At 45.5% G+C, this 12,260-nt stretch overlaps 1 protein-coding gene across 6 annotated transcripts in view; it reads right to left on the bottom strand.

Annotated features, from left to right (window-relative positions):
- Positions 1-3,517, bottom strand: part of HECW1 (HECT, C2 and WW domain containing E3 ubiquitin protein ligase 1) — a 262,500-nt gene extending 258,983 nt beyond the window's left edge. For all 6 annotated transcript variants that reach the window (XM_063325617.1, XM_063325615.1, XM_063325618.1 and 3 more), the window contains exon 1: positions 3,277-3,517. Coding sequence is in view for 5 of the 6 variants with exons in the window: in XM_063325615.1 (XP_063181685.1) it covers positions 3,277-3,306 (30 nt within the window). In the remaining variant the exon portion in view is untranslated. The remainder of the gene's footprint in view (positions 1-3,276) is intronic.
- Between the last annotated feature and the right edge of the window lie 8,743 nt (positions 3,518-12,260).

Here is a 12,260-nt window from a genome sequence, read left to right as displayed (position 1 = left end):
ACTCAGCCATTACAGAACCACAACAGCACATGAAATCTTACAAGAGAAATGGGTAAAAAAAAGCCTTAAAACAGAAGCAAAATTGACTCATCTCCTTATTGCCAAAACCAAGAAAGCTGCTGAGCGTAAACAAACAACAGACATCCTGAAGAAAAGGGGGCGTTGCAATTCCTTTTCATGCTAATAGGCAGATACACAAACTGGTACAAGCACCACCATCCTCCAGTTACTACCGCAAGCCAATCCAAGGGGAACAGCCGATTGATCATTCCCGGCTGAGTGACATTCCCGACAGCACAGGTGCCACTAGAGGCTGGGGAACATCCAAGGTGCTGGTGACACCCCATCCACTGAGGGTTCCTAGTCACATATGCTGGAAAGCTGCAACAACCACGGGTGTGATCCACTCGTGGAAGACACAGGTATATTTGGATACCCAATGAAACTGTTTTGGGTGGTATTCATAAAGGCGTACTTTGGCTTAGGCTGGCTAGCATCTCTTCTACAGAACAGGACGGACAGCAAGCCAGAGCACCTGTATAAGGCTCAAGCTCTCCTCCTTGTCTATAGGGGCCCACAAAGACTATATAATCTATGCATGCTGAAGCCAGACTTTGTGAATACCCTGAAGTTTGGAGGAAACTAAGTAGGTAAGACTTAGGACCAAAGAGGCACTTAGAAAGAACAAAAGGAAAGTCATTGTGAAGACAAGTGACATTGTCTGGCAAAGTCCGTCATCGAAAACCAAGATACTTTGGAGTAATTGCTTTTTTTAATTACTAAAAGCCCTTCTGTTTGAACTTGGCAACATGCTTAGCTGGTGGGGACATGGGGAGGTTGTCTTGCAGGATTTTTATTTTTTTTTTTTAAAAGCAGCTTTCAGAGTTGAAACCACAGGGGCAACCCTTAATGCCTGAATCCACAAAACAGATTTCCAACAACGTTAAAAAACAGGTAACCCAATATCTTTGTTATAACAGCTCCTGGCCCAACACCAACTATTCAACACCATCACTCTCACACCTTGAATCCTGCCCCCCTCCACTATGCCACAACCACATCTTTTGCCATATTTCAAAAAGCAGCTAATAAGCTAAATTCCACTCGCCCTATTTATTCAAGTAATTGCATTGACTGTAAGACGACCATTCAAAAAGGAGGCAAGGAGAAGGATTTAGCACTACCTTGAATGAACGCTACTTAGCATCAGACATAGCACGTGCAAAACTCCATGAAGCTTCACAGGGATTATCTCACAATCGCAAAGAATGATAGATCGCACGCCACACACATGAAACAAAGCCACAGAAAGATGCGCTTCAGTAACAAGTCTCAGCCAGTTATTTATTGGAATACAATAAATACCACATTGTTTATTAGAATGCATTTAAAATACTGAGCATATGGATTTTGAATCAATTCTTTGGGATGTTCTGAGAGCATGTATACAGTTTGCTTTCAAATAAGTCACCGCCACGTTTACATATTGATAGTTCCTGATAAAGTCACTGAGTGCATCAGTTCATGCTCTGGCCTGCTCTGGTTTCAAACAAGTAAGCTGATGAGAAAGAGCTGATTGATACTAACAAGGTTAGGAGTCCAAAGCTCAGGTCATGTTAAGTCAGCAACACATTAGTGTATGTATCACACGAGTGGTACGACATGCCGCCCACACCGCTTGCTCCTCACAAGCGCTGCCCATCTGACCAGCCGCTCTTTGTTCTGAGCTAACTCCCCACTCACCCTCCTGAAACAAACAAGTAAATAGGCCCAGCATTTCCTCTGTAAGGACAGATACTCCTTCCCTCCCCCGTACTTGACTGAGACTGCATCGACAGGATGAGTGTTGTGTGTTGACTAAGCACACGCAGCTTTTTACATCTACTTCTGGTTCCAGCATGAAAATCAACATTGCACCTGTGTTGTCCAAATGGGGGTGCGCTTCAGAGGCAGACAGAAGTAGAGAGAGCAGCCAGGATACATACCATACTCCACTTCTTCATAAAATACACGTACTACACAGAGAAATGATAATCCCTTCTTAGTGGAAAATCCAAATTTTCAAAATGAATCCCCAAGCTAAAATGAATTACTGTAATAACTGCAATCCTCGTATGAGCACTAATCAGAAAGGCGCAGCTGACCACCTGCTATGTGGCACCGCTGCCACAGCACCCTGCCCCTAATTGCTGCCATCTTCAGACAGGGCTAGGTGCCCCACAAAATGAGACTATAGTGCTGGTAAATACATGGACAAGGAGCACAGCCTGACTGATGTACAGTCTCACTACGCGCTTCTGCTGAGTGCAGCATTAAAAAAAAAAGGCAGCACTACTGCAGCTCCCAACAGCAGGATGCAAAAATCTAAACCCAGGCCAAGTAATTTCTTCTGCAACTACAGAGAAACACACGGGAAACGATGCAAGAGAGAACAAAATGAATCGTATGTGCCCATGTCAGTACAAACCCATTATCCGTGCAGGCTGTGAAGTGAGAAAAGCAGCATTTGACAATGCTACAGGCTGGAGCAATGCTCTTAACGTACTTACAATAAGTTGTTTTATTTAATTGCTAACGAAAAAATGCAGTTACATAATAATGCAAGGTAATAACCAAAATATGAAGTCACAAGATTGGCTTACAGCAACAGAGCGGGGGGGGGAAGGCAGTTTGTGCTTTAAATTTTGCTGCATTGTCAAGGAGCCAAGAACCAAATCTGGGGGCTGCTTCTTTTACAGGGAAGGGATGTAACCACCGAACATTCAGCACGGGACTCTCCATCGCCGCCTGCGCGCATCCACAGCCCCAAAAATGATGTCAATCCCCGCCGGCCGGCACGTCGCCCATCATAATTCTACACTATTTGCTCGCTAGAGAAATTCAGCCGACAGGCCGACGGCTGAGCCCGTAACACACCGGGGCCCCATATGCTCCACAGAGACAACCCCCCTCCCTCCCCACTTACGGCCACCCCCCGCGGCAGTGCCCCACGGAGGCGGGTGGGGGTCCCACTCCCGCGCAGACCGGCCGGCCCCGAGGCACAAAGGCGGGCAGCCGGGCGCGGATGACAGCGCACACCCACCACCGCATCCCGCCGGCCGGCTGGGCAGGCGGGGGCTGCCGGCCCCGGGAAGGGCCTTTTCCCGGCGGCGAGGCCGCTGACAGCCCCATCCCGCCTCGCACTTCTCTCCGCCGGGAGGCGACGCCGACAACCCCCCCCTCACCCGTCCCCCATTCGCCCTCACCCGGGGCCGGGCGGCACCGGTCCCTCCGTACCTGGACAATGCCGGCCTGGGCACAGCTCATGCTCCCCCGGCGAGGGCAGGTCTCACATCCCACACGTGCGGCTCAGGGCTCGCCGCCTGTCAGCCGACAGGGATGGAGGGAAGGAGGACGGGGTGCCGGCGTGTCAGCCCCCGCCGAGCCGCACCATAGTCCAGCACCAGCTGATACGCCCGCAACGACGCCGCCACCGCGCTGCCTCCTCCTCCTCCTCCGCCCCGCCAGCCTCCTCCCACCCCGCCGCCTGTCGCTGGGTACCGGCCGCCTGGAGCCACCCACACGCCGCGGCGGGCGCCCGGCAGCGCCGCCCGGGCCCGGCCCGCCCCTCAGCGCTCCGCCTCACGCGCGGCACGGCCGCGTCCCAGGCCACCTGGGGACGGGGACGCTACCCCTGTGGGCCCGGCCGAGGCCGTGATCCCATGGGCTTCCCCGGCCCCCTCAGCCCCTGGCGGGCTCCCCCTGCCCAGGCGGGCGCGGGCCTAGCCGGGGGGCGTCGCCCCCTCCTCAGCTCATGGCGGAGGCACGCCACAGTGCAAAACCTCCCCGGGCCACCCCACAGACGGGAGGTACCCTGCTGCATAGGGGCACGGAGGCAGGAAAGTGAACCTGTTGGGTTTTTTTTTTTCCCCTTCCACACAGGCCTGCAGCAGCTTTGCACCGGGTGCGTAGTCTCTGAAGTGATCATTAACGTCTTTTCGCCACACACCCGAGACAAGAGCTTGGGGAGCACTGCCGCTCTAGCAGCTCCCCTGTAAGGAAACCTATCAACACCTTATCTCCAGCCGGGACAGTGCTTTATGAACTGCACCCACACACGAAGAAAGCTGCTGTACCACAGCTGGGAAGAGCACAAGTTTTAAAATGCGGCTAAGGATCTGGGACAGAGGGGCTATACACTCATTTTTCCCCACAGGTCTTGTATTTGTCCCATCCCTGCGCAAATCTGCTCACCAAAAATAAAGGGGAGCAGTGCTGGGGCTGCAGGGAGCAGCAGCTTACACCAGCAACATGCTTTCTTCTGCACCCAGCTGGCAAAAGGGCTGAATACCAGCTCTTTATGTCAGCTTGAAGACGATGACAGAACAACTCTACAGAGGTCTGCTAGCCCCCTCCTCACCTCACCTTATTATTTTTAAATAGCATTTTTTTAACTATCCTGTTGGAATAGATGTTTTCCTGCTATCCTAATACATCCTCCATACATTCCTGCTACTAAATACATCCATTTTTCAAGAGTCTTCTCTGTCTTAAGTTGTTGTCTCCTAAAGCACAGACATGTTGATTAAAAAAAGAAACCACAAATATGTCCAGTAACATATCACAATTGAAGCTAAGTTCGTTTCTAAAACCGCCTTTGCATCCTCCACTGAAAAAAAATTTCTTTGTAACCAAGGTGCAAGAAATTTTTTCTTCTAAGTTTCTAATCAAGGCACTCAAAATATTTTCAGAGACAGTGTGGCATCTAATTTCCACTTGATCATCTTATTTCCTTTCTTAAAGAGGTGAAACAGGAGAAGTTAGAACTTAGTAGCAGCAGAAACCTCAGAAGAAAAAAATGAAATTGAATTTAGGAAGGAGTGTGGCTTGGTATTTTATTACATTAGTAAAAGAAGAAATACATCTACAATCAGAATTACCAGGCACACGGGATCAGCGAGTGGGCTAGTTCCCTGTGCAGTCAGAGTGGGAAGAAAGGGGAGCCCATCAGAAAGCCACACAAGCACTTCCTCAGGAGCAAGGCAGACCAAAAGCTATACCAGGCCATGAAGGCCACACAAGCAAGTAAACATGCGTCTATGTGCAAACACACTCTTCTGCAGGCATCTGAGAAATTCAGTTGATGTTCAGGCAAACTGTTTCTCCTCATCCAGTGAAGCCACCCACTGATCATGGATTGCAGATCACACCAACAAATACCTACAGGAGGTCTCCAGCCAGATATTTGCCTCCTTGTTTTAAAGCCATATATCAATGCTTACACTGAAACTACTCATGGCAGGCATGTGCTTTTGCCCTTGCACTTTGAAAATAGAAATAAGGAGGAGTAAAGATGAGGGAGTCAGAGGCATGGAAATGTGAAGTAGTTTGCTCAAAGGTCGGACAGCAAGTTACTGGAAGAGAGCAGAGGACTGACCCAAGCCACTGCACTCTTGATTCATTGTCCCCTCTGAGCTTTTCCCCAACTCCTCCTGCTCATGTGGGTTACTGGTGTAATTCTACATCGTGTATTAGTCTCAGACATGCATCTCATCCTCAAAGCTGGGCAGATACACTGTTTCTTTTAAAGACATTAAGGTAGCTGAAACAGGAAAAATTGATAAATGAACATGCTCTAGAAAACAGTCAAACTCCAGCAACTTGAACTCAAAGCTTGATTCTGAGCTGTAGAGGCAGCTTAACAATATGGGTGTGCAAGGAGGAGCCAAAACCTCCATCAGCACATTTCAGGACCAAGAGACTTGAAACACAAGACCTTGCCACGCTCTGTGGACCTGGGGAGAGGAACCCCTTCAAGGGGGAGCTGCCATGTGCTTTCCTCTTCACTAGTTACCACCCCAGCTTTCCTTTCAGACTGAAAAGAACATCCTGAAACAAACATCCTGAAACTCCTACAGAAGAAGGAAGTTGAAAATTGTGCCTTGTTGGAATTTGAGTAAAACCAGGGAGATCAAAATTAAGATCAAGAGGCAAAATGCATACCCACCTCCTGTAGACATACATTCAAATATTGAGCAGAAGATGAATGTGGCAATTGATTCAGAAAATGAACCAGGCTTTGAGGAGGACATTTTGCTGTCCTGTTCCTCAAAAGGAGGAAATTACACATTGGAAATAAAGTGGTTTCCATTGTAACTTCGCATTTTACTGAAAAGGAGGGGAGTTGCATAATGCATAAGGAGCTTTAAAATTAGACTAAACTTTGGCAGTTCAGATGCTTATCTATCTTATAAACAAACCTCTGAGTTTTATATGCCTACCTATTATGCACTCCCCAACCTCCCACAGACTAGAAAACCAGCAAGTTTTGCTGTCCCACAGGCCTGTCAGCAACTTCTGGTATCTTTTCAGCCATACTCATGCCTCAGGACAGGTCTACAGACACCATAAGGTGAAGATGATTTGGGCAGCCAGTGACCAAGATGCACGTCTGTTTTGCAGAATTTTGGCAGCCAGAGAGTAGTTCCGCAAAAGCGGGAAATGGGAGCAAGAATAATTTGTCTTGGGGAGGGTGGAAAAAGCAAGATGAAGCAACTGTATCTTTCCCTACCAAATATTTCTGAGGGACACAGACCTACACTCTCAAGTTGAAGCAGGATGGATTCCATTGTATTTACAAAATCTGTCATTCTGGTGGCTCAGTCATGCCTGATGTATATCAGAGGAAATTCTTCGTACAGCATAGTATTTTGAACGTTTTGTAGTTATTTTAAAATGCTTTGATCAAGTAAGAAAAAACTGGGAAATTTTATTTATTCTTAACAAACATCAGGTAAACCTTCATCTGGAAACAGACAAATATGGTGATTGCCACATTACTGCCAATAAAAAAAAAATCCACTGATGTCCTTCTCTGCAAGACTTAAGCTAATCTGGGTGATAATGAAAGGCCTGAGTAAGGCTTTCACAGGGTATACTCATATCTTGCCCCAAAAGTCCTTTTATGAAAGAAGAAATAGTCAGCCTTTAAATCCTTTACTAAGCATGCTCCTGGCCTTAAAGATGTATCAAACTTATGAGTAACTTCAAGCTGCTTAAGCTTTGTATTGTCCACTCAATCTGTCAGACATAGGGGCTCAGCCATTATCCTGCCACTGGCCCAGGGTAGCCATTGTATAAGTAAAGACTAAATGACTGATAAATGGAAATCCACCACCTTGACAGAACTGGCAGAAGACACTGTGTTGAGGGCCATTTAACAGTTTAGATGTACTCTTGGGCATATCCAAAGATTTTATTTGGCTTCATCTCCATCTAGATGTCATTTAGGTACTTCTCTTTCCTGCAACACAGTATTCACTAAATTTTAACCAATAAACACATTTTTTGCCCAATAAAGAGACCACCACTCAGATGATATAGAATACAATTTCTAGATGCTAGACTCATTTATGTCCAAGTGATATTCTCATACCTGGCTCACATGGCTTCGTGTTTTGGATTATTCGCTCTGTTGGGACTCAGAACTCCATTACAGATTTTGACACACACAGACTGTCTTTAAAAAGGCACTTGGCTGATTCTGTCTAATATCTTTTACTATATTTTGAGTTACACAGATGGGATTGCTCATATCTCAGCCGAATGCTATGCCTTTCCATAGCAGTGGGTACTCATCTAATGTAGGTGTTAGGACTTCGGGCTCTATCAAAGTGCTTTCTTTAAGCAGCTCTTGGGCACAAGCTGCCTTTTTCTTAGACACTATATGCTTCCTTCCTGCCAGCCCAGATCTGAACATTTGGGGAGGCCATGACTGACACTCTCCTAGAAGAGATGACCAAGGATTATAATTGCTGAGGAATGAGATGGGAAAGATCAAAGGGTGATTTCTGCCCTATCAGGACTGCAACCCTTAGAGCTATCAACCCCCTTCCTTGCAGGAACGGGCAGCATGCTATGCAACAGCCCAGACTTCATCCCTGTTTCATCCTGGGCGTACAGAGCAGTTTCTTTACATGGCAACTGAATTACTGGAGCATTTACCAAGCTTGATCAAAAGAATTCCAGCCCTTCAGCTACAATAATTTGCATGGCCTAATTTTTGCCATTTCACCTAATTGTTTTACATTTAGATATACACTGGTTTGACGTTTGTCCCTGTTAAGTTAATTTTCCTCTACATTTATTTTCTTTCTGGAGCAAATGCTAACCAGCTTCAAAATTGAAAGAGGTTAAATATTAGCATCCCTGGCAGAAAAGAGGCACAGTGATTATGAAACATTATTCTACATGGGCAAACATACTGCATAAAGCCTATGATAATCCTACTAACAGACCTATTTTTATAACTAAGGCACCACTTAAAGAAAACAAGAAAACAATTAATCAATTCATAAAGCACATTAAATGATGCAAAGATTGAGCCCCTATCCCAACAAGTTGTTCTGTCAGCAATTATTTAGATGAGTGACCCTACAGCTCCTTTGGTATGTCCAGTGAATGGTGAGTTCACATCACAGCCTTTTCTCCCACACCAGGAAAGTGGGCATGGGAATACACATTATCGTTGTCTCTTCTCCTCTGCCCAGATGTCACGAAACTTATAAGAACTTGGTATATTTGACACTACCCCATGTGATGTGCATGATAGGTCTCAGCCAGTTTAAAGATTATGTGGACTGCATATAGTCAGACACTCAAAGTAATTATGCAAGTCTTATTTTCTTAGGAATCTGTGCTAAAAGAGGGGGGTTGTCTCATTGTCTGTGAAAAAAGTCAGGGGACTACAGCATAACTGCAACAATGAAGCCAGGAGAGAACAGGAGACCCCTGGGGAGTCACAACACTAGAGTGATTTGACTTATTTAAAATATATTTAATTTTAATCTCAATTGGAGACCTCCTCTGAAGGGGCAAAATGAGAAAAATCTCTAGTTACAGGAACAGGTTTTGAAGGTACTCCCCCCAACAGGAATAATTCTGATAAAGACTGACCAAGTTCACCTTTCACACAGGCAGCACTGCTATATTACTGACCAGACAACTATTCACATCCTTAGACACATGCCTGGACATTGTGCTAAGACAAAGCCTGAAAGACTCTTTTCTTTTCTTGGTGAGAGTGGGTATTCAAAAGGGATGAATGAATCCCAGCTGAAAGGGGATGCTTCTGGTTTTGCTTTGCACACAATTCCTGACCTGGTTGTCCCACCCCTTCCTGCCAAGGCTTTCACCTCATCCTTTGGTACCCACTGGTTTGCTGGGTTAATTTTCTATTAGCTGAACTGGAGACAGAACAACACCTCCCTCCCACTGGTACATTGAGAGACAGGCGAAATCATGTGGACAGCAAGGGCGGGGTGGAGGGAGGAGATATTTCCCCTTTATGGGGTAATTAAGCCCATTGGAACGGTTCAGACTTCTCAGGAGATCTCTCCCAGACTGAACTGGAAGAGGATCAAGCCCAAGACAAGCAGGGGTATTCCTCTTACCTTGTGAAAACATACTAAGCCAAAAATCACTGCGTACTCAGTAGGGTGGTGAAGATGAGATTATTACTGCCTGCATCCAGGCCTTGGAAATTTTGAGGATGCCAAATGCTCAGTTGTTCTGGCCTCCCTCACAAAGTTTTCTAGACAAATCATTAGTAATTTACATTTCTTTCAACACTGGCCCACCACTGAGTAGCAGGCATGTTTTAACTAGGTTGGAGGGAATAGAGGAGCTCATCGTCCACACTCGTTTGGCTGATGAACAATTCAATAGTAACAGAGGGCTGACTTAACAGATGAAGGCAGATGGGTTTATGGAATAGGGAGGCACTGAGAAAGGTTATATTGAGAGAGCAGAAGGATTGGAAAAAGATCAACCAAAAATGGGCCAGCATGTTAAGCCATATGTCTCTTCTAAACATTTTTTCTGCTCTTGTTGTTTGATTGTCACACTGCTTCATAACTATCTGTTGGGTTTTTTTTTCCTGAGATTTTCAAGGCGGGGGGGGTTGCAGTTATTGCTTCCCAAGAGTCCAAATGAGCAATACTACACACACGCGCACTATTTTGTGTGGGGTGAATACCTTTGCTATTTTTACAAATATTCATAATTACAATAATATGAATACAACTATAGTAAGCACAGATCCACAGCCACCCTCAGTAGTTCTGCAATGTCATATCCACCTCCCCATGCAAACACTGTGGACACAAGACTGGCATGGGTTCAGTTGCCACTGTCTTCCCTCATCTGTCAATCTATCCTACTAATAAAAGGAAAAAGAAGTGGATATGCACTTAAATAGCATATCCCTTCCAATTGCAGCCAAAATAGCCTATTATGAAATACCTTAATCCCTCAGGACAGATGTCCTGAGTTTATACACTGCCCCCTGCAACATTTTTGACAGCCTTTGATTGATATCAACCATGCCAGGTTTAAACTTCAGTGGCCAATAACAAAACACCAGCTTGAATCCCCAACCCCAAAGCTGGCAAAATTAAAGTAAACCATCTGGTGCTCAAAGGCCTGCTTTTTCCACACCTAAAAACATACCAATTTTCTTAATAAATTATTAATTTATTGAATGGGAGAAGAGGACAACAAGACAACAAAAGCAGTAGTATACATTACCTCTCCTAAAGTTGCATTATAATTGTTTACAGCCTTCCTCCCTAGCACCCTGGTGTTGCCATCTGGCTGTTTCCCCATCTTCTGCACTATCACTCCCTTTTCAGTTTGCAGTCAGGAGGTCCCAGGGCTTTGTCACACGACAAGCAGGATAACAAGGCTTTATTCAAGCTGTTACTGGCCCTACAGCACTCCTCCTGGCCACAAGTGCTACCTGCTCTCCCGATTGAACCCTGCCTGTTCCTCCAGCTCTGCTCTTGCACATGTTGCTCTCGCTCTGTTAGCTCTTCTAGCTAATCATGAAAGCTTTGCTTGTAGCTGTTGCTCTTTTCTATCAGCATCTCAGCTCTTCCTCCTACCAAGGTCCCTGCAGATAGCAGTTTCTTTTTGTCCTCAGCCCCCAGACTGACACGTGAAATCATGTAGATGAATTTTAAGTTACACCACCACGTCACTGTACCTGCCAGACACTGAGAAACTACTACATGTACAGAGTTTGCCTACCTCTGCATTTGAACTACAAGTGACATGAATATCACAGCTCTCAGCTAGGAAGACCGAGGGCCAGGTTTACAAAAGTTAAATATACCAGCCTGCAGTGGCTCTTTTGCATCTACTAGATTTACAGAGCTTTAAATGCTCACATAACTTCTGATCTCTAGTTACAACCAACACACATACAAGGAATTCTTGCTCCAGAAAAGTCCCTGAACTTCTCAAGCATAGCTCCCTTATAAATTGCATGGATTACACTTGGGATGTTTCATTAGCCCCAGCAAACATTTCAAACATTAAGTTTTAAACTTAAAGGTCACCCTGAAAGAAAAAAAAAAACACAAAACCATAAGCAATGCTTTCATGCTCCTTCACTTTCAGCAGTTTGTCTTAAAAGACATTACCATTAGACATTAGCTGTCTTAGCAAAAGCTGGGAAACATAGCAAAGTTATATCCATACGTAAAATAAATGTGTATGTTACGTACCCCTGAAAAATATATTGATAAGAGAGAAGCATCAGGTCCACTGCACATGCAGAAATGCAGTACAAATACTGTCGTCTCAGAAAGACCTGTGAAGTAGCAGCAAAGTTTAGGCCTAGGCAGTTCTGTGCAACTTGAGTTATACCTGGGATTTTGTGCGGTATTTATGCTGGGCATCTTTAACCCTATCTGTTCTCTGAAGCAGAGGACTGAGAAAGTGCACATTCATGACTCCGGTTACATCTAAGGTAAAGTTTAAGAGAAGCTGCTCCTTGCCCAGCAGCTCCACATCCAGCCCAGCACCAGGGAGTCAGCAAGGGTGCACATCTGGCTCGCATAGAACTAGTGGAGACTATTCTCTATGGGGAACTCAGCAAATGAGCCGTTAATAATGTACCAGCTTTGCAATTCAGCTGTATTGTCTCTGCAAAGCTAACAGGAGTAAAAAGCAATAAAAACTGTTTTGACACTGTTAGCAGATGTGACTGACTACACACTGTTCTGTGGAGTAAGTAGGAGTTGCACGTGTTACAGCCTAAAGCTGAACCATCCGCAGTTTGAAACAGAAGCAGCAGGGACAGAATTATGGACAAATCATATACAGCAGTAGCTGAAGTCCCCTGTGAGCCATGTGTACATGGCAAGCATCTAGGATTGATTTCTGAGCACAGTAAATCAGTACCAGTGGTGTACCAGTGTCCACCAACTACCAAGACA

The sequence above is a fragment of the Chroicocephalus ridibundus genome, chromosome 2, assembly GCF_963924245.1.
Source record: "Chroicocephalus ridibundus chromosome 2, bChrRid1.1, whole genome shotgun sequence".
In the NCBI taxonomy this organism is placed as follows: Eukaryota; Metazoa; Chordata; class Aves; order Charadriiformes; family Laridae; genus Chroicocephalus; species Chroicocephalus ridibundus.
The sequence above is the reverse complement of the archived record's forward strand: the minus strand, read 5'-3'. Positions and strand labels throughout refer to the sequence as shown.